At 32.7% G+C, this 27,563-nt stretch overlaps 4 protein-coding genes across 4 annotated transcripts; 2 read left to right on the top strand and 2 right to left on the bottom strand.

Moving 5' to 3' along the window:
* Positions 1-1,781: 1,781 nt before the first annotated feature.
* LOC110627797 (lipase) lies at positions 1,782-5,096 on the top strand. Its single transcript, XM_021774161.2, has 8 exons — positions 1,782-2,431; positions 2,541-2,635; positions 2,739-2,842; positions 2,969-3,069; positions 3,162-3,265; positions 3,577-4,014; positions 4,141-4,272; positions 4,429-5,096. Exons 1-8 carry the CDS (start codon positions 2,171-2,173, stop codon positions 4,592-4,594), a joined length of 1,401 nt encoding a protein of 466 aa, XP_021629853.1. The 5' UTR covers positions 1,782-2,170; the 3' UTR covers positions 4,595-5,096.
* A 4,383-nt stretch (positions 5,097-9,479) lies between these two features.
* Positions 9,480-12,943, top strand: LOC110627445 (L-tryptophan--pyruvate aminotransferase 1). Its single transcript, XM_021773751.2, has 5 exons — positions 9,480-9,637; positions 9,919-10,222; positions 11,586-11,866; positions 12,070-12,371; positions 12,471-12,943. Exons 1-5 carry the CDS (start codon positions 9,540-9,542, stop codon positions 12,680-12,682), a joined length of 1,197 nt encoding a protein of 398 aa, XP_021629443.1. The 5' UTR covers positions 9,480-9,539; the 3' UTR covers positions 12,683-12,943.
* Positions 12,944-13,054: 111 nt separating this feature from the next.
* LOC110628374 (probable disease resistance RPP8-like protein 2) lies at positions 13,055-14,919 on the bottom strand. Its single transcript, XM_021775017.2, has one exon. The coding sequence runs from the start codon at positions 14,759-14,761 to the stop codon at positions 13,076-13,078; it is 1,686 nt and encodes a 561-aa protein (XP_021630709.2). The 5' UTR covers positions 14,762-14,919; the 3' UTR covers positions 13,055-13,075.
* A 2,318-nt stretch (positions 14,920-17,237) lies between these two features.
* On the bottom strand, positions 17,238-19,276 carry LOC122721327 (disease resistance protein RPM1-like). Its single transcript, XM_043948599.1, has one exon. The coding sequence runs from the start codon at positions 19,113-19,115 to the stop codon at positions 17,412-17,414; it is 1,704 nt and encodes a 567-aa protein (XP_043804534.1). The 5' UTR covers positions 19,116-19,276; the 3' UTR covers positions 17,238-17,411.
* Between the last annotated feature and the right edge of the window lie 8,287 nt (positions 19,277-27,563).

The raw sequence follows: 27,563 nt of genomic DNA, 5'->3' as shown, positions 1-27,563 counted from the left end.
ATTGAGTTTGAGATTTTCGATTTATTATTTATTATTTTGATTTATAAATGGAATTTTATAGAAGAATTTATAAATTTATAAAAATTAAATTTTAGAAATTAAAGTGTTAAGTTTTAAAGATTATGGTTGGATTATTTTTTATATCACTAATAATATTTTTATGAAAAATTTCTAATTTTTGAATAGAATTAAATTTTAAAAATAAAATATAAATAAGAAAATAAATTCATTAATTATATTACATTTTAAAAATGTAAAAGTAATTTTCTCTTATAAGTTATTCAAACAGTAAGATTAAATACTAAATAAATCTTAAAAGAATTCAATTAATAATTAATAAGCAATTAATATAAAATTTATCAATTACATTTTAATCAATTTTATAATTATGATTATTTTTCATTAGCTATTAAATGTTTTAATTTTATTTTTTATTTAAACTATATTATTTTTAAAATTTTCTTAATTATAATTTTAAATTAAATTTTCACATCAATAAATTATTTAAAATTATAAAATATAATTAGTAAATTAATAATAATTAAATTAATTATAGTACTTATTTATTTAAAACTTATATTTATTGTTATATTATAATAATTATGTATATGCACGCAAAATAATGATATTTTAAACTTTTATTTTTTAATTATTATATATTAATAAATTAATATTTTTATATTTATTTCATTAATAAAATAAATTAATATATATTTTTATTAAATATTTTATATGACAATAATAATAATTAAATATAATTTATAAAATATTTAAAATATATCAATTATAATCCAACATTAACTATAGATTACAATAAATTATCGTCTATTGATTATTAATAATAGTTTCAGCTGTATTGAACCATTAAGCTAAACAGACGGTAAGTTATTTGTTCATTCAAATCGACTCTTCTTATTATTTGAGGCTGCTACGGTGAAAGGCAGTTGGACAATTCAACACGTTTTCGAGCTGAAGCCAATATCAAATTCCCTAATTTATTTTGTCAACATGTTTGAAATTTTAACGTCAAAATTGCCATGGAAAATTAATTTTATTAAAATTCACGATATAAATTTTAAAAAAAAGAATTTATTTATTTTCTCAAAGAAAGAAAGAATTAATTTAAGTCCATTATTTTCTTACATTATCAAATAAAACAGATACCGGTATAACAAGAATCTGGCGGTTTTTTGGAAGCTAATGAAAGCAGTCAATTTCTTTGTGAAAAACACGAGAATGCGCATGTGCGGCCCACTCAGAATGTCTTGTGGACAAAACAACCCCAATTCTCTACTGCAAACGCATATCCTGCGTTTTGCATTTGAAACGAACCGTTTTATTCATTTCATTAGAAACTATTTTTATTAAATAAATAATTATTATTAAATTTCTGAATTTTTATTAAATTAATTAATTTCTCTAATACTTTTATTAAATAAATTGTGAATCGTCTTAAATCATATATAGTAATGATAAAAGAAATGATGGATAAGGATAATAACACAGTTGGAGTTAGTTGTCAGAGAGTGAACCTACCAGCTCTGATCCAGCGCACCACTCTTCAAACACCCACACCCAAAAAATCCCCTCAAAATAATAATAATAAAATTCTACGTAAACATGTTTATTATCACTAATTCAGAGGCTAAATTTTTTGGATTTTATTTAATGGATTAGGTTCCTATGTTTAGTGGGGTCCATTGAAGATTTTGTACAAAATTGTAGGAGCGGCTAAAGCTAAGACACATGGCATAAAACAAGCCCAAGGTTTGCCTTTTGTTGGCCTGTGCGTAAGAAAAAATGTATGAACAGCAGGCTTTTTGATTGGTTTAGAGTTTTCTGTGAGGTAGGATATATGAGAAAATTGAGGGAAGCTACCGATTTTCAAAGTTTGAATTCAAGCCAAAAGAATCAAACAAGAAAACAGATTAGATTGTGAGAGAGAGAAAGAGGGGTGCTTTCTTTTTCTTTTTCTTTTCTTTAGGCCCTCTGTTGTCTCCTTCTTTGGTATCATCAAATAGAGGTTTATGATCCTTTAAGACAAAAGGTTTAGACATTTAAAAGAGCCTTCTTTGTTTTTGATTTCTAGTTTTGAAGAAGGCTCTGATTTGGGGGGTTTTTTTAATTTTCTTCTTCTTTGTTTCTTGTTTTGCTTGTTGGTTTTGTGAAAATGATAAGGTGGTGGGTATCTGCTCTGCAATTAACAGAGCTATTTGTTAGTGTTGCAGTTCATCTGCTATATGGCTTGTACATATTTAGCTCAGCTGTAGCTGGTGATTTCTCACAGACTATGTACGGATGGTTTTTCAAGCCTAATATGAACCTTGTAGTGAAAGAGGACGAACCCAGAGGGACATCAAAATCCACCACAAATGGTGATGACTTGCCTCCTATTGTGTTGGTCCATGGAATCTTTGGATTTGGCAAAGGGGTGTGTGATATTTTCTTGTTGCTATCTCAAATGGGTTTCAAGTTTTGCTGTGTTCAATTCATTTCCTAACTGTAAATCATCAATCTCATTTAGTTTTCATTGGTTTCAGAGATTGGGAGGTTTATCATATTTCGCAGGGGCTGAGAAGAAAGATGAGAAGGTTCTGGTGCCTGATTTAGGGTCCTTAACCAGCATATATGATAGGTAGGTGAAAAAAGCTTGCAGATTTATGTTTATCGTCTTCTTCCTTTTTGCCACTCTTTGTTTTAAGTTGTTTTGCAAGTTTCTTAGACTTGTTGGGTTTCAGGGCTCGCGAGTTGTTCTATTATTTGAAAGGCGGACAAGTTGATTATGGTGAAGAACACAGCAAAGCTTGTGGGCATTCTCAATTTGGACGAATTTATGAACAAGGTTAGAATATCTCTAGCTTTTGTATTAGGCTCTATCCTCTGTTTGTTTTGTGTTTGATGATTGTCCGCATTGAGGACTTGGTTTAAATATAAAGTTGCTTTTCGTTCGTCCTGATTTGGGATGCAGGGCACTATTCCGAATGGGATGAGGATCACCCAATCCACTTTGTTGGGCATTCCGCTGGAGCACAAGTTGTTCGAGTTCTGCAGCAAATGCTTGCAGACAAGGTTAGTCTAATGCTTTTCTAAACTTGTCATCTCATGACCAAATAATCTCTTCAAAGCTGTTTGTCTTGATTGCGCGTTCTTAATGTCTTTAGGCTTTCAAGGGGTATGAGAACACTTCTGAGAACTGGGTATTAAGCCTCACATCCTTATCTGGAGCCTTCAATGGGACTACAAGAACATACTTAGATGGGATGCAGTAAGTACTTTCCCAACGTGGCCTCTTAATTCGAACTTCTCCATTTAGAAGAATATAGGTTCAGCAGAATAAGAACAACGTTAATGATTCTGAATATATATTGCCTCCAGATTTGAGGAGTCAAATGACCATAATCAAAGGCTTTTGTTCAGAGATTTGCCTAAATGATCTGTTGTTTCAATTTATGCAACCCTGTTCTCTATGCTCCAATGCATTAAGCATATAGACTTCATTCGATTTCATTTTTGTTTCTCAAAATAGCTGATACACGAGTCTAAATGTGTATCTGCGCTTCAATTTCAATATTTCAGGCCAGAAGATGGCAGAACAATGAAACCGATATGTCTCCTTCAAATCTTGCGCTTAGGAGTGATAATTTATGACTGGCTTGACATAGGCATGCTCAAGGATTATTACAATTTTGGATTTGATCACTTTAACATGACATGGAAGAAAATGGGAATTTTGGGTCTTTTTCATTGCCTTTTGGGAAATACTGGTCCATTTGCATCAGGAGATTGGATACTTCCTGATCTTACGATTCAAGGGTCTATGCAACTCAATTGTCATCTTCAAACATTTCCCAATACATACTATTTCAACTATGCTACAAAGCGCACTACAAAAATAATGGGTTTCACAGTTCCTTCAAGCATCTTTGGAATCCATCCATTGCTTTTCATAAGAGTGTTGCAGATGAGCCAATGGAGTTTTCCTCCAGATGTCTCTCCCCCTTACAAAGGATACAGGTAACAGATTTGTCTTAAACATGGTGCTTTAATCTTGAGGTCTTTTTCACCCTGACTTCAATGTTAACTTGAAGGATAATAAATTAAATTGCATCAAAGCTTATGATGAAGTTGATGAATCTGCAGGGATGAGGATTGGCATGAGAATGATGGAGCTCTTAACACCATATCCACAACCCACCCTCGTATTCCAATTGAGCATCCAAGCTGTCACATTACAAATGATTCTGAGTGTCTACCCCTGCAATCAGGAATCTGGTTAGTTATCAAACTCTCCTCTTTTGCACAAACTCGCAATTGAAATTATAAGTTAACCAAGTTCAATAATAATAACAAATTGTAATTGCATCTACAAGTGAATTCTTAATGAGGCTGTTGAAGAAAGTGATAGAGGTGGGATCTGTTGTGATGCAGGTACTACAAGATTGTGGAAGCAGATCATATCTTCTTCATTGTTAACAGGGAAAGAGCAGGAGTTCAATTTGATCTCATATATGATAGCATTTTTGAACGTTGCAGAAAACATGTATTTAGGAAGACTCCACAAAATCTACCGAATGAAGCACACCCCAACCAATAGTTAAAAGTCTGCTACTCTCACCAGTCACCTTACAACAATAAGAGATACGAAAACATTTAAAAAGGGAAAAGGGAAAAAGAAAAGAAAAGAAAAGAAGAGAAGTATGACATTGCTTAGGCACTCCATTCTTTAAAATCATCAAAATTTGCATTGGTAATAGTCTCTCAATCCTTTCTGTTTCTTTGTAAATGCAAATTTTTCATCAAGGGATTACTATTTGGGCAATGTTAACCCAGTCTAGTTCTTGAAAATTCCCTTAGCTCTGTTCTTCTGCAATCTTGTTTTGCTCTTTCTGCCTTTTGCTTTTCTTTTCTTTTCTTTTCTTTTCTTTTTCCAGACTTGCTAGAGATGTCAACAGATTAGATTCTATGTTAGATTTTCTTAGGCCTGCTAGTGTTGGTTGGTTCATGTGGTTCCTTTCTTTTTTTGGAATACAATTAGTTAATGTAATCTTCTTCTTCTCTATTTACAACCTTTAACTATATAATTCTTGAAATAGTAACCGATAGATTCTTTTTATTTTGTTTTAAGTAAAACTACTAGTTGTATTAATAAAATTTTATCAAATAAAAAGGGATATCATCCCAAAAAGAGAGACATTATACATAATAGATTCTTTAGCTAGAGTGGTATGACAACGACTCATCTAACAAAAATATCAGTTATAGAGTTTAACAAAAATTTACAATCATTCAAAATCAAACTAAATTCAGAAAAATCTAAATGCGGAGATAGAAAACTTTGAATTACTTGCAAACAATTAATAAAAATATGACCATTAAAAGGTAAAAAAATTTTTACGGTCACAAAGAGCAAACAATAATGGAGAGTTAAAATTTTAACAATTATCGATATACCATTAACTTGTGAGAAAAACTGTTAGATTCAAAAGTTAAATTAGTTCATATTTATATAAAACTATACCTTTTCAATTAGCTACGATAAACTAAATTGAATTTAAAAGAAGATATAGTAATTTACTATTAACTTTTTAAATTTTAATTTAATACTTTAATTATAATTTTAATAAATTTAAAAATTTTATCTTTATTATTTAAAATTTAAAATTCTAAATATAAACATAAATTAATATAAATATTTCGATTTATTGTCTAACGGCCCTATATAGAAAACACAACTAAAAGGATGGAATCTGGGCTGATTCAAATTAAGGCCTCACTTATGATTTGGAAAAGCCCAAGGAGACTAAAGTAATTTCATTCACTTATTTAGGTTGTGAAAAAAATCAAAAGAAATTATGATATTTTTTATGCATTTTTTAAAATTAAAATATTAACTAATAAAATTTTTTATATTATAAAGATTAAAATAGTAACTGTTTCTAATAATAATAATAAACAACAGCAAATTATTATTGGTATAACTATATCACATGTATTATCATAAATACCACATGCATCATTTGAAAAAAAAAAATACAAAATCAATAGCATTTGGCAGCACATGAGATGGGATTGAAGCAGACAAAGCATAACTCAAATAATTTTAGAAACCCTAAGATTAGAGCATTGACCTAAAATTTGTAAATTAAATACACAATATCAAATACATTTTCCCAACATAGACCATAACATATGGAATTCAACTTTTTTCAGCTGCTCTTTTTAAAATTTATAATAATTTCTAGAATAAATTATATTTTCACTAATAAATAACAATGTGATATTAAAAATAAATTTTATTTTTTTAATTAATTAATAATTATTATATTTTTCAATTAATAAAATAAAAATGATGGAATAATTACCTTTTCTAAGTAACTGTAACTAGCATTTTTTCTCCTATCAAATTAGGAATACTTTGGAATCATTCAATTCAAAAAGCACAATACCCTAAGGAGAATTTATCCAATAACCGATGAGTACACAATAAATATTCTCTAATTATTGATGATGACATCCACATTAAATTTATCAATAATCAATAGTTTTTCTAATTAACTCTCTATATTTAATTTATATTTTATTTTAATTAAGAATTTTATTATTATTAACAAAATAAAGACATTTATGTTAATACTATTAGCTTTTTTATCATGGGTTATTTTTTTAATAGATTACCGTGGTTAAAACTCTAATTTCTTTAATTTGAATTTGTAACAATATCAAAAATTTAGAAAGTATAAATAAGATTAAGTGAGCAACATGGCTGGTTGAGAGTAGTACAGCTTGAACCAACATTGTCTTACTATAATGATGTCCCATCTAGACATCCTCTGCTTAATTACCGAGCTTCATTGGGTTGGATTTGTGATGTCATTCACAAATTTCTTTAAAAACACTTAGATTTAGTATCATGTATCGTAGGAGAAACGATAAACAATTAAGAGTCGACTCATAGAGAAATTGAAAAGACGACGAAGAAACAGACCAAAAGGAGTGCCAAGGAAGACAAAGAGAGAGAGCAATGTGTTTACTAAGTGTGATGCTAAGGCATTCTAGTGAACAAGGGGAAGCTAATTGGGTTGTACAAGAAGATCTAGCTTTGCCTTCTCCACCAATCATTCAGGTTAGTTTGTGGAAGTTTAACAAATATGATTTTTTTTAAAAAAAATTATAGAATGAAATAAGTATTTTTTATGATTTAATAACTATTTAAATTCTTGAAAGACGAAATTTTTTGGTTTTTTTTTTATTTTTTATTAAGTTACTAATCTAGAAATTAATTATTCTATGATTAATTTTCTATGAAAGAAAGAAAAAGAAATTTAAAAAATTATATCAATAAGAAAAAGAAAAATTAATAAATATTTATTTACTAGTTTCAGCAAATCTATTTCTAGATTAAAAAAGAGGATATTTTCAATTAAAAAATTTTTAATAATGTATTTTTCAATCTGTTGGTTAAATTAAACAAGAGGTATTCTAAAAAAGAGGTGGACTTTTTCCCACTATAAACTAGTAATGAATTTTTCAATTTATTACTGAATATTTTTTTTTTACCTTCTGATTTCATAACATAAAATTTCAATTTGTTACTTAAATTTAATAACTGTTTTTATTTTACAAATGAAATTTGAAATTATTTTTGAATATTTTAAATAATTGCAAAATGTAAAAGTGTGTTTTAGGAATAACTTTTCATATTTTTTCCCTTTTAATTTTTTATTAAAAAGCTATAGCATTTAATTCCTTAAAAACTTATGACACCGAGTGTCTGTAAATAATATTAAAATAAAGAAAATAAAGAAAATAAAAATAAATAAATAAGAGAATTTAATTATTTTTTTTCCAATGAATTATTAATAAATTTTCTTTTATATATTTGAAGATATTTTAACTATTTTCAAGGAAAAAACAGAGATATTTTGGGTGTGGTGAGGATAATGATCGAGAATCTCTATCTTTAATACAGATATGGTAAAAACAGGCTAATTTGGTAAACACAGCCACTGCCATCATTTATAAGATTCTGTATTTGCAACGTCCCATTTTCCTTTTTACATTTGGCATCTACAGCTTTCATGCCAATAACTCCCCACTCAAATCCATGCAGATTTCTTGCTTTTCTTATATTTTTCTCATACTCAAGTTTGAATTTTCATTCTTCTGTATCCTATATTAAAAAAAAAAAATCAGAAATTTGTAACTGATAATAATTATATTTCTTAATCTAAGCAAAATAATTCAAATTTAAAATTTTCAATAAATAACTATAAATGAAAATAACAACATTGTGACCCTCCTTATTAAAAAGGGTTCACTGAATATTTCATAAAAAAAATTTCTAAAAACAACCATTTTTTTTATTTTGGTTTAAAAACAGGCTAGATGTTAATAAATAATCTACATTCTTAAAATCTATAATTTGAGATAAATATAAAAGTAATGTAAGATAATTGAAGAGTATATATATATATATATGCTGTTTTTTATTTGGGTGAATATTCATTCGGATCGATTTAAAATCGAATCGAATTGAATAAACCAAAAATTAAAATTTTAATATTTATAAAAATTGAACCAAACAAATTTTGATCAGAAATTAAATCGAATTGAATTAAATCAATTTGATTCAGTTCGATTTCATCAATTTAAATTTTTAATAAATTTTTTTATCTTTTACACTTTATTTTTAATATTTTAAAATTTAATTAAAATATTTTAACTTTAATATTATTTAATCTATTTATATTATTGAAAATGATATATTATTATCATTTATGAGTTGGATTCAGTTTTTATTATTTTTTATATTAAAATTAATCTGAATTAAAATAATTAAAATTTTTAAAATTAAAAATTAAACCGAATCAAAATAAATTAAAAAATTAAACTGAATTTTTAAATTAATTCAATTCGATTAATTTTTTTATTTAAACAAAATACTGCTCACCCTATTATTTTATATATCATTTAAGATTTTACTCTTCAATTAAAATTTAATCAACATTTTAAAAATATTTCGCTTATTTAAAAAAAAAGAAAATATTTAATAGAGTATTGAAATTATAAAATATTACTTTTGTTTTTGAAAAACAAACCTCTAAAACAGATTGTAGAAAGCAAGGATAAGACTGCTGTGGGGTGGATACTCAATTCGGAAGATGTATTTATTATCAGTGTGATTATTATATGAAATTTTGTTAGATATTTTTCTATTTGAATTACTGGCACATAATAATTTTAACGATTGTTTAAATATTTAAATAATAAAAAAATAAAGATAATAAAATAAGATTAATAACATTTAAAATAATATTAATTAAAAAGCAAAGGAAATATTGCATGAAGACTGCCACATGCTAACGCCTAAGGAAAATTGCCATCTTTAGAGAGATATTTTCAGCCAGTGAAGTCTTAAAATGTGGACGGATTCATGCATTCTTTTGCTATATATACGTCTGTAGAGAAGTACACTCATGCATATTTACACTATCTGATATTTTCCTGCTAGAGAGAAAAAAAAAAAAAGAGAAGAAAAAATGGTTGGTCCAGCCTACGATTCCAAGAACTCCATTTCTGCTAACAATCCCACCAAGAAGCTTCTTCTCTCCCCTGATTCTTTTATCAATCTCGATCAGTACGTTTCGTTCTTACCCATTATTGATTTTTCTTTCTGTTTCTGACCCCATCTTTATTAGATTTGAACCCGATATTTCTTCATCAAAACCTGAAACTCTGATAGTTTAATAGATTAGCACAAATAGCTATGTGTTTGGTTTATCTTCTCCGGGATGATTTAGAGCTAGTCGTATCGTAACAGAAATTGTTAAATCCACGTACTTTACGGCTAATTTCACGTTAACTTTTATTTTCCTTCCATTTTATCCTGATAATGATGTGATTTTTAATTTGTTACAGCGGTGATCCGACGATTTTTCAGCCGTACTGGAGGAAGATGGGTGAGAGGTGTACGATGGAGATTTCAGGCAGTGACTTGATGAGCTACTTCAGTGATGTTGGGAACTTCTGCTGGTTTCTCGAACCGCAACTCCGTGATGCGATCAAGAGGCTGCATCGTACCGTCGGGAATGCAGTGACGGAGGATCGATATGTGCTGGTGGGCACGGGCTCAACACAGCTGTTTCAGGCTGCGCTTTACGCTGTCAGTTCTCCTGGTGGAAGCGACCGCACCAGTGTAGTTTGCGCTGCTCCTTACTACTCGGTGAGACTAATCGAACGCTTTTTTAATTTTTCGCAATTGGATATTTACTGTCACATTCGATAAATAGAAAACTAATAAATTATAATTTTAATGTGTTATAATAATTTAGATTTTTTTAATTAATTGAGTCATATACCTGAAGATAGATTTGAAATCCCTTAACAAAATGAGCCCTAATAATAAATTGACTTTGTTTAATTATGTTGATTAGATCTTAATTAGGATTTAAATAAGTCAAAGTCAATGGAACAAAGATGGAAAACACTTGGGTCCGAGTTGTGGGAAAACCGCGTCTGTTTGCGCATTTTTTGTTAATCTTGTTTTTGGGCGGACCCAACACATACATGTGATCTTCGATTATTGACACGCAAATTTACTATATATTATTTTTCAGGAAGAATTTTTTATTTTTTATTTTCTGAAAATGATGCTTAAAATCGAGTTTTTCTCTAAATTTGTTTCAACCTTTTTATTTAGCTTATTAAATTAGCCGACTGGTTAATTTTTCATAAAAATAATAAGTTAAGTTTCGAGTTCGATTTTCAAATTATTTGGATCTAACTTATAAGCTTATTCAATTATAGTCCCTTATTTTTAATAAGAATTATTTGGAAGGAACAAAAGGACAAACATGTTTCTAAAATGAATACAAATTGCTACAAAAAGGAACACAGCATTACAGTAACAAATGCATGTTCTAGCCTAGATCCCAGGCAAACATGGTAACATGGCCATGTCTGGCTGGCTTGATACGTAGATAATTAAACTTTGGTATCCTCATTGTTCAGCTAAGCTAAAGAAGAGCTTGTCGAGCTTGTCTTTGGTGTTTGCTACGCAGCATTCAAATCTTGGTATTGGCCAATCCGCATTGAGCGGCGGTCAGCAGGAACTGAGATGATTGATTCTCAATCCTCTATAATTCTTTGGGAAAGCAGACAGGGAGAAGTCCATCATCTTCCTGTTGAGTATTTCAGAGGTGGATATTTTTCGAGTGGACAAAACATGAATAGTTTAATTAAAAATTGTTGCTTTTCTTGGAGCAGACATCTTGCATGTTACCCCCACAACATGACCCACAAACTTAGTTGCAAGTCTTCATATACTTGATTAATATTAAGTTTCCAAGTTGTTTATGCTTGTATCTTGATGCATATGCAAAAATAGATGTTGCGTCCTTATTACACATGCATTTATAAGAAAGATTCTGCATTTTGCAAGGATAACGACTTGGGAGAGATTCTTTTGTAGTATGCAACTTTCCTTTTGCTTCAGAGAGACTATTTTTATGACTTACAAAGAACAGAATGAATCAGTTCTCTTGATAAATTCCATTGCTTCAATGATTATGTTGATTTGCTTTCAGTCATATAAAGAGGAGACGGACTTCCTGCAATCAGGGCTCTATAAATGGGCAGGTGATGCATATGCTTTTGATAAGGAAGGACCTTACATTGAGATTGTCACCTCACCAAACAATCCTGATGGTTCTATCCGAGAAGCTGTGGTGAACCGAGAGGAAGGCAAGCTTATCCATGATCTGGCCTATTATTGGCCACAATACACTCCCATAACTCGCCCAGCAGATTATGATATCATGTTGTTTACATTCTCCAAAAGCACTGGACATGCTGGTTCCCGAATTGGGTGAGCAACACCTGCCCTGCTATTTTTAGTTGACAGAGGATTCATACATTTGAAGCAACGAAAACAATAAGAAATATGATATAATTAGCTCAGGAAATTAACTATATTACGACCCACTCTTTGGAGGTGTTATATAAGCCATATATTTGAAATTATCATGTCTCCTTCGACTGATTTTTTCTTTTTTTCTTTTTGGATTGAAGATGGGCTATTGTGAAAGATGAAGTGGTGGCCAGGAAGATGGCAAAATTCATAGAGCTTAGCTCCATTGGTGTGTCTAAAGAATCACAGCTCCGAGCTGCGAAGATCCTAGGAGTTGTTATTGAAGGCTGCCAGCATTTTGGGACTGCTGATATAGAGAACTTCTTTGAGTATGGGCAGCGCCTGATGTCTGAAAGATGGGAGAAATTGAAAGCTGTTGTTAAAAACAGTCAAATTTTCGGTCTGCCTAAGTACCCAATTGAGTGGTGCAGCTTCACTGGAAAGTACATAGAATCACACCCTGGTAATGCAAATTATAATATTGTATTATTAGATTTTCAACTCCCATCAATCTAATTGAAGGTATATTTTCTAATTGAACGTTTTATCTCTGTTGTGTTAGCCTTTGCGTGGTTGAAATGCAAGGAGGATACAGACATTGAAACTATTTTAAGAGCAAACAAGATGCAGACGAGAGGTGGGGAGCGTTTCGGAGTCGGTCGAGAGTACGTCAGGATTAGCTTGCTCAGTCCAGAAGAAATGTTTAACCTTTTTCTGGAGAGGCTATCAGCAATTGAAGAGAAAGGCATCACCTATGAAAAAAATCATAAGTAACCGAGTCATATGGCATACCAGATGGTTGACAGGGCAGGGATTCAGACTAGTTTTATGCATGGGACCCCGAGGATGATAATGTAGAGTAGCTTTAGATTCATCCATCTGGAGGTTAGGTTAATTTCGTTTGCGGCTTTGTTTTATATAGCTATACAGTTAAAAGGGTACCTTTGAATCTGTGTAAACAAAGTGAAGTCCTATCAAGATTTACTATTATCCTATTAACTGTTTCAGCAATAATAAATAAGGCTTTGTTTTCAAGTAATGGCATAAAGTTTTCTGGTTTGGAAGCTTAGAAATTTTCAACACTTAAAATAAGAACAATTTAAGTCTCACTAACAAGGTTCCTGATTAACACAAGTCTGGTGCTTGAGAATTCTAGGGAGGGGAGAGTCAAGCATGTTGCAACACTTCTTCTGGACTGCCCACATAAATAAACTTACCACCTTCAAAGTAAGCTCCGAGTTTCAAGATATGCTTGATCTTGTAATTCTCTGTACTTTTTAATCGCCTTGCAAGGTCTCCATGCACAGTAGTCAAAAAGAGTTCTTCAAGTGTAGAAATGTTCTGTAAACCTTCAGGAAGAAACCTCAACCTTGTACAGCGCAAAGTGAGACTCTTTAAGCTTGGAAATGCTCCATTAACAATCTCAGTCCAGTGCTCTAGAAACATGGAATCAATTGTAAGAGTTTGCAACGCTGGGAAACCACCTGCTTGACAAAATTCCTTGCCAAGGAGTTTTGCTTTATAGGCTTGCCATAGAGTGAGATGTTTTAAATTGGGAAGAAACTGTATGTCTGTAGTGGGTGTTTCTGTCAGATCAGAAAAGTGCAATTCTAACCTGGTGAGGTTTGACATGGAGAACAGCCAAATGGGAATTTCAACTAGGACACCGCATAAATAAACTTCTTGGAGAAGAGATGGAGGGGAAAATAGTTCAAATTCAGGAAGAAATGTATACATTTGATCAATACTATAGCAGTTAATCTCCGCTTCTAGCTTCACAGAGAGGAGATTTTCCATCTTCATGATGGCTGCACATAGTTCGCTGGCATGGTCTTCGCTGACACGCTTAACACTAAGTTCTCGTAGTTGGGTTAAGCGACTTAATTCACTAGCAATGCCACCTCCAGCATACACGCCACTGCACGTATAAAGATTGGTCAATTTTCCAATCTCCTTTGGGACTCTGATGCTTCTGGACATTAGAAGGTGCCTCAAATTTTGAATAGTTAGAACTTCTATTGGCAGCTCACGCAGGTTTCCGCACATTAAATCCAGAGTTTGCAGCTTTTGAAGATTACCTAAAGTCTGGGGAAGCTTATTCAGATTTGAGTCAAACAACGCCAAATACCTGAGCCGAACCAAATCTGCCACCTCATCGGGTAGGTACTCTATGTGGCCATCGATCTCCAACACCAGAAGAGATTGCAAACTGCAAATAGTTTGCATATAAGCCTGAGAAAGACCTGGAGTAGGACTAATAGAACTAGAATGCAAACCACGGCGTTCAGCAGTGATCACGAACAGGGATCGAACTTGAAGGTTTGTGAAATTAGGAAGGATGTTGTTTCCATCGTCCTCGATCACTGCACATATAGGAAAATTCGGAGCTTTAGCAACAAAGTATTGTTCGTCCACTTCGAAAAGGCATAATTCCTTGTATTCGCACGGAACTTCTAACTTTAATCTGCCTCCAAGAAAATCTTCAGTAAGCATTCCAAGGTGAATTAGTTCCCAAATAATCTGTTCTGCCAGATCCTCCATGATTTCCCCTGCTTTTTCTGGTACTAGACATTCAGCCAACAAAAGCCGAATTAGTTTGCCCTTCTCTTCTGAGTATCTCTTGGTAACCATAGAAAAGTAGTCTAAGCAGCGTTTGAGGTAATCAGGAAGTTTTTCGTAGTTTGATTTGAATGTTGCTAAAGGTGAAGTCTGACGGTCGTCGTTGGAGACTGCAGTAGAGCTGCTTTCACCTGAAGTAATGGATGTCTCTGCAGCTACATCATCTTTGGGCATCTCCCAGAAGAACGACTCCATTCTTTGACCTGATTGGCGCCTGAAGTACAAGTAAGGCATAGTTGGGGGAATGGAGATGGTAGTTTTGGTTTGCTCGAGAAGTAACAATATCCAGCAACCAGAAGTTCTGGGCACGGTATGTATAACTACTAAGCAGTTAACTATGGGCGTAAATGAACAGAATCAAGGCGAGTATCGAAGAGTTTTAAGTTTAATTTATCAAAAAATTTTCAATCTCGAATAGTTTTACTTATTTCTAACTTAAACCGATTGTTAATAAGTTTCACTTTGATTTATTTAATAAATAGTAAAGTTTTTATAAAATTTAATATAGAATAATTTATAAATAATTTAATAAAATTTAATTTAAAATTAAAAAATTTAGAATTAAAAATTTTAATTAAATAAGTATATATAAAAATTAATTCATAAACCAATAAAAAATAAATTTCAAATCTTAACAAGTTAAATATCCAAAAATTTTAAAAATATAATTAAATTGTGGAGAACTCAATTTTAAAAAATTTTCATGAAAATTCATATAAATTTTAAGTTTAATTTTTTTTTCTTTTGAAATGATAAATTTAATTTTTTTATAATATTAAGTTCAGCATATTTATAAACCTATTCAACAAAATAACTTATAAATGTATTTATAAATTTAAAAATGAATTGAGTTTTGATTAAAAAAAAATGAATTGAGTTTATAAATTTTAATAAATTAAATATTATAAAGATTAAATTAAATTTATTTATTAAATAAATATATAATTTAAATTTAAATTTAATTTATTTAAAAGATAAATCGGGCCTCAGATAAAACTTTATCATGAGAAATTTCAAATAACTAGCAGAAGAGGCTACGGGTGAGCATTCGGTCGGTTCGATTTAAAATCGAACCGAATCGAATAAATCAAAAATTAAAATTTTAGTATTTATAAAAATCGAATCGATTTTAGTTAAAACCGAATCGAATCGAACCGGTCTGATTCGGTTCGGTTTGATCGATTTCGATTTTTAATTATTTTTTTATTTTTCACACTTTATTTTTAATATTTTAAAATTTAATTAAAATATTTTAAACTTAATATGATTTAATTTCTCTATATTATTGAAAAAAACATATTATTATCACTAATCGATTCGGTTTGATTTTTTCAATTTTTTTTATCAAAATCGAACTGAACTAAAATAACTGAAATTTTTGAAATAAAAAATCGAACCGAACCGAAATATATAAAAAATTAAACTAAATTTTTAAATCGATTCGATTCAGTTGATTTTTTCGATTTGAACTGCTCACCCCCTAGAAGAGGCTGTTAAGTTGAACAAAAGTGAAGTTAGCTATTGCAACGAGTACAGCGTAGTTGTGCGTTGGTGGTTGTGTGGGGTAAGCATGAAATTATTGCTTTCCTAAGCGCAGGCTAAAGACATTGATTGCAAACCACTTATATTCAACAATGGATTGATTGCAAAGCCACTGTTCACAATTTGGGTCTATTTAGCAATATTAATTATTATAATAATGGATAGTTATTTTGATAATAGTTAACAAAATATTATAAGGAATAAATTTTTATAATTTATTTTTTAATTATTAAATAATAATATTTTTATAAATATTATTTTTAAAATTATTAAATTTTATATTAATTTAAAATAAAAATAATACGTTGTTTATAAGAGTTTTAGACTTTTCTATTTTGAATTTATTTTTGAATCACTTTTAAAATAAATTAAGAGTAATTTAAATTTAATATTAGAGTATTAGACGTACGTAAAAATTATGATTTTTATTTTGTTCAATTCATTTAGCTGAATTTAAAAAATAAAAATAAAAAATAACAGATTTATTGTTTATAGTAAAAATTCTAAGTTAACTGAAACGTTGATATTGTTTAATCAGTCATAAGAAATATAACTCACTCTTTTATTTTTTAATTAATTTTTAAAATGAATTAAATCTATCTTAAATTTAACAAAATGATTGTTGGAGATAGCCTTGGCTGTGTTTCCGAGAAATTTCCAGGAAAGCACTCGTTGATCGGAAAATTCTTACCCATTGCGTGACGAGGTACGACTTTAGTGCACTACATCATGTGCAATCACTCACTGCTGCTAGTCAAAGTTGAATTATCAGCCATTTCACACTGAATTGAGATTATGTAAAGATGATCGCACCGAAGTCCACGGTACGAGAGATTATTCACTGCACACACACTCTTAGTAATAAATATATAAAATTCATCTCTTTATAAATTAAATTGATAAAATTAATTATTCTAGTATTTTTAAAATTACTTATGTAGTAAATAAATAATTAAGTCATAAAATTAAAATTCATAAGTAGTTAGTTATATACGTTATTTACACACACTACTACCTTAATCAAAATTTATGTCAGTAATAACTTAGATGTATATAACAAACAAAAAATTATATTACAAAATAATATTATATATTAAATTAAAACTGGCCAATCAAAATAAAAAAAAAAATTAAAATTTTCTAAGAAAAAAAAAAAGCAAAACAGAAAGAAAGTCTAAACTTTCTCTTTATTTCGGTTTGAATATAGATATAATCAGGAAAATCTTTATTGGACTCATATTAAAATTGAGCAAAACAATTCTTCCTTTCAACCATACACATCCATCTAACATGATTTTCTTGAACACAAATCTGGTGCTGGAGAGTTCTAGCTAGGGTAGAGTCAAGCATGTTGCAACACTTCTTCTGGACTGCCCTCATAAATAAACTTACCACCTTCAAAGTAAGCTCTGAGTTTCAAGATATGCTTGATCTTGTAATTCTCTGTACTTTTTAATCGCCTTGCAAGGTCTCCATGCACAGTGCTCAACCAGAGTTCTTCAAGTGTAGAAATGTTCTGTAAACCTTCAGGAAGAAACCTCAACCTTGTACAGCGCAAAGTGAGACTCTTTAAGCTTGGAAATGCTCCATTAACAATCTCAATCCAGTGCTCTAGAAACCTGGAATCAATTATAAGAGTTTGCAACGCTGGGAAACCACCTGCTTGACAAAATTCCTTGCCAAGGAGTTTTGCTTTATAGGCTTGCCATAAACCTAAATGTTTTAAATTGGGAAGAAACTGTATGTCTGTAGTGGGTGTTGCTGTCAGATAAGAATAGCTTAAGTCTAACCTGGTGAGATTTGACATGGAGGACAGCCAAATGGGAATTTCAACTAGGGTTCCACGTAAATTAACCACTTGAAGAAGAGATGGAGGCGAAAATAGATCAAATTCAGGAAGAAATGTATACCTTTTACCAATACTATAGCAGTTTGTCTCTGCTTCTAGCTTCACAGAGAGGAGATTTTCCATCTTCATGATGGCTGCATATAGCTCGCTGGCATGGTCTTCGCTGACACGCTTAACACTAAGTTCTCGTAGTTGGGTTAAGCGACTTAATTCACTAGCAATGCCACCTCCAGCATACACGCCATGGCAACTATGAAGATTGGTCAATTTTCCAATCTCCTTTGGGACTCTAACTTCACCATTATTGATGCATCTGGACATTACAAGGTGCCTCAAATTTTGAATAGTTAGAACTTCTAATGGTAGTTCACGCAGGTTTCTGGACATTAATCTTATATCCAGAGTTTGCAGCTTTTGAAGATTGCCTAAAGTCTTGGGAAGCTCATTCAGTTTTGAGTTAGACAACGCCAAATACCTGAGCTGAACCAAATCTCCCACCTCATCTGGCAGATATTCTATGCGGCCATCGATATTCAACACCAGAAGAGATTGCAAACTGCAAATAGTTTGCATATAAGCTTGAGAAAGATCTCGAGTAGGACTAGCAGAACTAGAATGCAAACCACGGCGTTCAGCTGTGGTCACGAACAGGGATCGAACTTGAAGGTTTGTGAAACTAGGAAGGGTGTTGTTCCCATCGTCCTTGATCACTGCACGTACAGGAAAATTCGGAGCTTCAGAAACAAAGTATTGTTCGTCCACTTCAAAAAGGCATAATTCTTCATATTCATAAGGAACTTTAAAAAAGTCTGGATGAAAATATTCAGTAAGCATTCCAAGGTGAATTAGTTCCCCAATAATTTCTTCAGCCAGATCCTCCATAATTTCTCCTGCTTTTTCTGGTACTAGACACTCAGCCAACAAAAGCCGAATTAGTTTTCCCTTCTCATCTATTGAGGCTCTCCTGGTGACGATACAAAAGTAATCTAAGCAGCGTTTGAGGTAATCAGGAAGGTTTGCGTAGTTTGATTTGAATGTTGCTAAAGGTGAAGTCTGACGGTCGTCGTCGGAGACTGCAGTAGAGCTGCTTTCACCTTGAGTAATGGATGTCCCTGCAGCTACATCATCTTCAGGCACCTCCCAGAAGAACGACTCTATCCTGTGACCTGATTGGCGAGTGAAATACAAGTAAGGCATAGTTTGGGTGAATATGAAATAAACAAGTTTAGACTTTAGATGGTGGTTTTGGTTTGCTGGAGTAGAACCAATATCCAGCAACCAAGAAGTTCTGGCAATGTCATGTATTACCAATAATTCTTCAAATAAATGTCAAGTTAGCTATTGCAACCAACGCGGCCTAGTTGTATGGGGTAAGCATTGTCAAAGTCAACATTAATCGTGACTTTTAATGTTAGAAAGTCTACACCTATCCGCCCAGCCAATAAAAATATTATATATATATATTAAAATTATATGAATTAAAAAATTTTATATATTATATATCTTTCATAATTTTATTTTTATATATGAATTAAAAAATTTTAAATTCTTTTATTTTAAATAATAATTTTACAAAAAAAAATTAATTAATTAAATTTTTATAAAATTCTTTAACTTCAAACGGAGAAAATATATTTATATACCTAAACACTTAAATTAGTGATGTTGATAAGATTAGACTAATGATGTGACCGGAATGATACTATGTTGTGGTTAGTATAAACCTATAAAAAAAAAACATGAGGCGATGGTGGGTGACTACGGCAATTACTCCGATACTCAAGTCAGTATCTTGAAAAATAGAGAGAGTACAATAGATGACTTAGAACTTTTATAGTATTAGAAATAGCGTACATTTGTTTTTGTGATCACTTTCCTTTTATACTGTAAGAAGATGGAGATAAATATAATATTTTCTGAAAATTTGGTGATGATGTAGCCGGCTGCTCGATAAGGGACATTGCCAACTAATAAGTCGGTGATCTCGCGATCACAGACGAAATGGGAATATGCTGGACTGTGCTTGATAACGGTAACTTTGTGTCAAGACTCGGCCCATCAGGGGAGGGCGAGTCTTGACGATAATCTAGATACTGAAGTGTCCGAGTCTCTCTTTCCTCGGGTGGGATCGATTTTTCCACTTGTCAGATCCTTGCTATGTGACTTTTATTTTGTGGTAACAGCTCATAGTTTACTTTGGACGGATGTTGCATAACATCATAGGTCCCCCCACTAGTTTGCGTTTCTTCATATTCGAAGGGGATATCTTTTATTAAGGTCTGAGACACATGGCTCCTCGAGATTAATTTCTTACTACTCATGTCGCTTCGCCTACTGATCCTTTTGAAGACTACTGCAATGTTTATCGAGTCGCATTTAACGCCTGCCGTTGAAATCATTTTTATAAAGGTCCATCGTTTTCTCCAAGCGTTACTTTTGTGCTCTTATACAAATTCTTTTTTAGAGGAATTCACTATATAACTCCCTTCTCGTTTCTGTAAAAGTTTTTACCTATTTCACGGTAACTTTTTTGTTCCTTTTTAATATGGATAAGAACATCTATTCCTCTCCTAGCGGGGTCTCTATTTCCAGTTCCTCCTCTGATGGCCCCACCCGAGCACTAGCCCCTATTATTCCATTGAGGAAAGCCCCCGAGAACAAAGGTGGCTCTCTTAGTGATATCTCGTTCGTCTTCTCGGATAGCAACGTGGATCGTTTATATGACACCTATCACATTTCTAGGGATACTTTTTGAATTTTTGCTCCTTCTCCCCGCGTTCGTACTAACGACTTGATCCCCGCTGGCCACACTATCATTGTCTTCGAGGAGCAGTTGAAAGCGGGTCTCTGTTTCCCTTTAGACCCCTTCTTTATGGAGGTTCTTCGATTTTGCAAGCTTTCTGCTACCCAGCTTCATCCTAACGGCTGGACAATCTTGATGGCCTTTCGATTTGAGTGTTTTAACAATCACATTGAACCAAGCGTAGTGCTTTCTTCTAGCTATACCAACTGGGTACCAGTAAAAATGAGAAGTTCTAGTACTTTAGCAGTCGAAAGTACTTGAATACTTTTTATCGGATGTCTTTTTCTTTGAAACGATTGAAAAAAATTTTCTTCTCCTTCATCATCGTACGTCGGGAGGTTTTGGAAGCCTTTAAACCAGTTGGCACTATTGAGTAGAGTTAAAGAAGGATGGAGTCCATCCGATGAGAGAGAAAGACGAGGCTTTAGCTTCTCTTATGGCAATGGCTAAAGCCTTAAGGAAGATTAATATTACTCAGGCGATGAGAAATGCCATTTTGTTGTGGCAGAGCCATCTGCCAGCAAGCCAAGCCCGTGCTCCTCACCCGCCTATCCTTCTCGAAAGCACACCCCTATCTCGGGATCAGGGTACTTCTCTTTTCATTCTTTTTATTTTTTGAACTAACTTTCTTACTTACTTTTTTCTTTGTTTGCAGATATGGTCGGGTCAAGCAGATTTGTCGAGATGGTACGTGCTGCATGAAAGGGCAAGGTTGTTGCTGCTGGTGTTGCTAGCCCCCCTGCTAAATGTGCTTGCCCTTCGGAAGTGGTGATTGTACTTCCTCCTCCCCCTTCCCAACCTACGGTCGAGAAGCTAGCACCCATTCAGCCTGAATCTTTGGCCCTGGGTGCTTCTGCTCTGGCCTCAGCTCTTGTGCCCCCTGCTGATCCCTTCTTCCTCTATTCCTACGAGTGCGGGGATCGAGTCTTCCTAGCCCACTGGAATTCAATGTTTAGCCTTGGTGCTAAACTAGGTGCCTTCTCTCCTTGATGAGCCTTCTCTCTTTGATGAGCCTTCTCTGGGTCGCATGCTAATCAAGAGTGCCCTGAGGCCCACAGATCACAGTCACAAACGAGCTATTTGTTAATGCCACTCATTCTGCGCTGGAGGGTGCCCTTTTCGCCTATGTGTCCAAGGAGTATTTTAGAGCCTTGATGCCAGAATTGAGTGCAAACGAGATGCATAGGAAGCTCTTAGCTGAGGAATGTTCAAGCTTGAAGACCCGGTTTGCCAAAGTTGAGGGTACGATGAAGGAGACCCTGGAGTTAGTGGACAAGTTTCAGATTGATCTTGACGCAGCCCTTGCTTCTAACCTGGGCCTTGAGAGTCGAGCTAAATCCGCCGAGGATGAAGTGGTCCTGTTGTAGGTCTAGGTTTTGGTGCTATAGGCTCAAGTTGAGGAGACCTGGGCTGCCTCAACTAGGGTAGCCGAGCTCAAGGCAAAACTCCAAGAGACAGTGGCCCAGGGTGGAGAGATCTTTATCCAAGGTCAGGATTCCATGAACAAAGAGCTGATAAAGCATTTTCCTTCTAAGGATTTCTCCTGAATAGATGACATCCTCCCCAAGAAAGAAAATGAGGGTGGAGGGGAGCGTGCTGAAGATACTCCTGTAGAGGAGGAGCGTGATGAAGATGTACCCTCTGACCGAATTTCTCCTATAATAAATGCCGAAAATATCAATATAATGGAGACTCATGTGAATGAGCCTGATGACCCTGGCCTTTTGTAACTTTTCATACTTTTTAATGGGGATATTGCCTTTATTTCCGTTAAGTATTTATAATATTTTTTTCAAGAGGAAAAAAAATTTGCTCAAGGGGCTAACACCCGTTTATGACGCCTAGTCACTGATTTGTCTTATGGCCATGAAATAAGAGACTTAGTAAATTTCTAGAATGGGACTAACGCCCAAACATAAGGTACAGCGGATGTCCACCTTATGGCAGTAATTCGTAGGACCGACGCCCGAGAAATCCGGTGAAACTTGCCTTGTGACCTGATTTGGCGAAAATTGTCTTGTGAACTTAATTCGTGGGATCAATACCGAGTGGTCTGGTAGAAACCGTCTTGTGATCTGACCTGATGAAAACTGTCTCGTAGTCTTGACTCATGGGACCAATGCCCGAGTGGTCTAGCAAAAGCCGCCTTGTGACCAGGCCTAGCAAAAACTGCCTTATGGCCTTGATTCGTGGGATTAAAGCCTGAATGGTTTGACGAAAACCGCCTTGTGACCTAACCTATCAAAAACTATCTTGTGGCCTCGATTCGTGGGACCAAACGCCCGAGTGGTCTGGCAAAAACCACCTTGTGACCTAACTTAGTGAAAATTGTCTTATGACCTCGATTTATGAGACCAACGCCCGAATGGTCTAGTAAAAATTACCTTGTGACCTGGCTTAGTGAAAACTGCCTTATGGCTTTGATTCGTGGGATCAACAACTAAGTGGCCTGACGGAAACTGCCTTGTGACTTGGCTTGGCGAAAACTGCCTTGTGGTCTTGATTCATGGGACCAATGCCCTAATGGTCTATTATTCCTTTTCACCGAAGGACATACCATATAAAAAATACTTTGTTAGCTTTATTATTAAATGAATATCCTCCATTTATATACGAGGGTAGAACTAAATTACTGTCAAAATGTGAATGATATCAAAACTCTCATGAGATTTCGGGCAGACAATTCTCATAGGCAAATATTTCTCAAGATTTCTAAAAGTTCCCTACCTTTTCGGTAATTATATTTGTAATCTGTCTATGCCTCGTCGGGTCCTTTTATTATCATATGTATGACTCCTACGGGTTCTCTATCAGAAGTTATCTTAGGGGTTATTTCCTCGAATTCAGACCTTTGCCCTTTGATCAAACATAAATTAGCCACATTTTTATTATCTTTATTATTGCTTATTTACACATTTTTCAGCTTAATTTATGTTTTTTATCTTATTTTTACATAAAAGAAAGAAATTGGAAAATTGGAGAAAAAGTGCAGAAAAGGCTGGAAAAGTGACGAGGTCAGAGTGATTTGGCCAAATCACTCGTAGAGACTGGCCAAATCACTCGTAGAGACTGGCCAAATCACTCGCAGAGACAGAAAGCTAAAAACTAGACTGACTCACAGAAAGCGATTGGGGCAAGTGATTTGCCCAAATCACCCGCCCCAATCACATTGACAGCAGAAATTGACAGCAGAGCGGGAAAAAGAGAAAAATCAGATTTAAAAAAGAAAAAGAAGTCCAAATCCATCTCAAACACCACCAGCTCAATTCCAAAAGTCACGAGGATGTCCTTCTACCAAGAGAATTCCATCTACAACAAAATTCAAAGACAAAAGAGGAATTAAAAATCACAAAGACCAAGTCAAAATAGGGATTCCAAACCCTAATTGAACTTGGACTCTCCAACTATAAGAAGGCAGCCTCCAGACCAGCAAAACATCCTCTCCACCTTCGGAAATCTGCAGAATTCAGCAGAAAGCCTGCGGCAGTCCCTTCTTCTCTTCCTTTCTTCTTTCTTTTGTGTATTTTGCCCACCATGAGTGGCTAATTTCATTCTTTTCTAGTTGAAGTTGAGGAAATTCATATTTGTGATGAATTGGGAGATTTAAAACTCAATTGTTAAACTCTTATTTGCTTTCAATATTTATGCAACTTGATCTTTTCTATAATTGTTACTTTGCTTTTAAGATCAATAAGGGCCATTGCTTTTAAATTGCTTGAGTAATAAATTGTTTGAATGATTTAAGTCCGTAATTGCTTATATTATTTGAACACAAATATAATAAGTTGCATAATCTAGACTTGACCACGCGGTTGGCAAGGATAGAATTGGATTTCTCTAAGTCTTAATGCAGTCAACAGTTGTTCGATGCTAAATGCCCCAATGACGTTCCTTGGCAACTTGTTGATTAGTGTTTGATTGGCGAACGTTTCCTAATCGAACTAGAACTAAGGAGGAATTTGGTTGTGAGAAGCGTCTTCCACAATCAAAACTAATTTATTGAAATAAAATAGGAGTCTTAAATAGTCAATGATCAATTCTGAACAAGCTGAATTAAACTCATATTTCGACTAGAATCTCTTTCCCATTGAAATTCTCATTTATTTAAATTATTGCTTTCTCTTGCTTTCTAGATTTAATTCATCAAAACAAAACCCCCCCTCTTTTATTTATTTGTCATTTATTTGCCTTAGTCATTATTAGGAAAATCTTTGGTGTCAAATCCCTATGGTTCGACCTATTTCCACTATCTACAAGTTAATTGTTGATTGTTTAATAGGTTTATTTTTTACGGTTTCGACAACCACTATCACCCTTCTTTTTCTTTTCTCTTGAATTTTTGGAGAGTGTCATCTCTTATAAACCTTTTGATCTCATCCTTTAATTGTCAACATTCTTCCGTTGTGTGGCCATGATCTTCATGGAAGCGACAATACTTGGTTCTGTCTCGTTTTTCTACCTTCTTGGGATTGAGCTTGGGTGGCCACCTGATTTCTTTATCATTTTTCTTGTTCTACACCAAGATACGAGTTCGTGAGTATAAAGTAATTCTTATACTTTATTCGTCCTTCTTTCGTGAGATGGGGTAGCTTCTGTAATCTCCTTCATGGGCTCTTCTCTCGGATTTTTGACTTTGCTTTTGATTTTTCTTCTTGTCTTCTTCTTTTAGTGCTTGAGCCTTATCATCCAACCTGATATACTTTTGGGACTTATCTATCAACTGTTGGTATGTCGCGACTAGATTTTCAATTAAGGAATCTATGAACTTTCTTGCGAGTTTCTTTCTTCAACAACTCACATGCTATCTCATGATTCAGCTTTTCCACCTGTATGGATTCAACATTGAAACGAGAAATAAAGACTCGCCCTCATCCTGGTAGATCTTTCGCAGGTCACTCGAGTGTTTACAAAAACACTCGACATAACACATAATCATAATCATTTACATCCTGAAGGTGTATGGTCATTCTGAAAATAGCCAAATAACTTTTGGGGTCTACTATTCCATCATACTTGTTTAAGGGACAACTTCAACTTGGTAGGAAAGGTTTCCGCAGTATTTCTTCTGAAAGAGGTGAGACACAATCTAAACTGAAATCCTCTTCTTATTCTTTTTGGTACCTCTCTACAACTCTACTAACTTTCAGTCCACTCCTTCAAAGTCTCATCTTCCGTCTAGGCTATATACGGAGGCTTCATTCCTTCTTCCCATTTTAGATGCCTCTTCCTAAGTTTTATACTGCTCAAAAGTAGCCTTGGGATATATTAGAGTATCTGCTCGTTGTTTAAATTATTAAAGTATACTTCATTGATCACTGAGGGAGTCATCATTTGGTTCTAAAAATTATAATTTAAATTCTAGAAATAAATTACTTCTAAAATAAAATTAAATAATTAATGTTCAAAAAAGGTGAAAAATACTTGCAGATTTTTTTAAATTTGTCAAAATAATTTTAAGTAATTGTCTAAATATATTATACTAAATTTAATTCAAATTTAAATCATTTTAAAAATTAATTTAGAAGAGGAATGTTTAATATTTTTATAAGGGCACGTTATCCCTATTTTAAATAGATAGACCGTATTATTTTAACATTATTGAAACATTTATTAAAAATTAGAAACTAAAAGAAATAGACTAACAAAATTCATAGTATAGAATGAACCGCTCAAATATTAAATACTAACGAATAAATTTTATTAATTAAATTTGGAAAAAATAAGTATAGAATGAACTATAAATTTTTAATAAAATTAAATCCTCAAACAAATTTTGTAATATAATTTTAGATTTTTTTAATTATTTAATGGCAAATATCTTGGCATAAATCATCCAAAAAATTAAATTTAATATAAATGAAATATAAAAGATCCAAAAATATAGATAAAATTAAATAGAAAGATAATATATTTAAATTTAGTTAAGTAAATGACTCAAATACTTAACTAGAAATCTAAACAATAAACTAATTATTCTTAAACATATAGCTAACTAAGATCATACTAATTAACTAATGATAATTACTACAATAATGAACCAAGTCATAAGGAATCCAGTAAATAACATTGTTTCCACCAATGCAATCCTGAGCCCATTGTGTAAATACATTGCAACATTCTGCAGCAATTTGATTATTCTGATATGCATAAACTTGAGACCAACATACACCCAAATTAACTGCTCCTTGAGCACAATTTGGAGAGTAAGTGCTTGGATCTTGAGGGGTTGATGGTGTGTTTGGATCTTGAGGGGTTGATGGTGTGCTTGGATCTTGAGGGGTTGATGAGCAATTGCATGCACATTCACAATGTTTCCAATTTGAACCTTGATAAACCCACTGTACTACATAAGGGCAACCATTAGAACAAGTACCATAACAACTACAATAAGAATAAGAATATGCCATCGACTTGGTTAAACACACAAGGACAAATAACAAGCAAATTATAGACTTCATTTTTGCTAATGATCTAATTTTTCTTTTGCTCTATGAATAATTTTGTTCAACAACTCAAGTATTTATACTATCTCTACAGTAGTATAATAAATTTCTATTCTAATTAAATTATGCTATCTATTATTTTAAAATAACTAAATCGTATAAATAATCGTTATATGCTATATTTAAGTAAATTCAAGATAATATTTTTTTAATAAAAAAATATTTAAAAGTTAGTTATGAGTCTAATTGGTTTCTCCCACCGTCTTTATAGTTTAATCAGGAGACTTAATTATTTTCAAATTTAAATTTTTTATTTTAAAAAAAATATTTAAATAGAATTCCTTTTTAAAATTTTAGTGGATGAGATGATGAGATTTAACCATCTTATCAACAAGTATT

Source organism: Manihot esculenta, chromosome 12 (assembly GCF_001659605.2).
Source record: "Manihot esculenta cultivar AM560-2 chromosome 12, M.esculenta_v8, whole genome shotgun sequence".
In the NCBI taxonomy this organism is placed as follows: domain Eukaryota; kingdom Viridiplantae; phylum Streptophyta; class Magnoliopsida; order Malpighiales; family Euphorbiaceae; genus Manihot; species Manihot esculenta.
Note: the sequence above shows the minus strand (reverse complement) of the source record. Positions and strands in the feature narration are given on the sequence as shown.

What these genes read in the sequence shown, in the direction of transcription:
- LOC110627797 (XM_021774161.2), top strand. Translation starts at nt 2,171, where the DNA reads ATGATAAGGTGGTGGGTATCTGCTCTGCAATTAACAGAGCTATTTGTT. An exon ending in TTAACCAGCATATATGATAG is followed by an intron (nt 2,636 to 2,738) that starts GTAGGTGAAAAA and finishes GTTGGGTTTCAG; the next exon opens with GGCTCGCGAGTTGTTCTATT. An exon ending in ACATACTTAGATGGGATGCA is followed by an intron (nt 3,266 to 3,576) that starts GTAAGTACTTTC and finishes TCAATATTTCAG; the next exon opens with GCCAGAAGATGGCAGAACAA.
- LOC110627445 (XM_021773751.2), top strand. Translation starts at nt 9,540, where the DNA reads ATGGTTGGTCCAGCCTACGATTCCAAGAACTCCATTTCTGCTAACAAT. An exon ending in TCTTTTATCAATCTCGATCA is followed by an intron (nt 9,638 to 9,918) that starts GTACGTTTCGTT and finishes AATTTGTTACAG; the next exon opens with CGGTGATCCGACGATTTTTC. An exon ending in GTACATAGAATCACACCCTG is followed by an intron (nt 12,372 to 12,470) that starts GTAATGCAAATT and finishes CTGTTGTGTTAG; the next exon opens with CCTTTGCGTGGTTGAAATGC.
- LOC110628374 (XM_021775017.2), bottom strand. Translation starts at nt 14,761, where the DNA reads ATGCCTTACTTGTACTTCAGGCGCCAATCAGGTCAAAGAATGGAGTCG.
- LOC122721327 (XM_043948599.1), bottom strand. Translation starts at nt 19,115, where the DNA reads ATGCCTTACTTGTATTTCACTCGCCAATCAGGTCACAGGATAGAGTCG.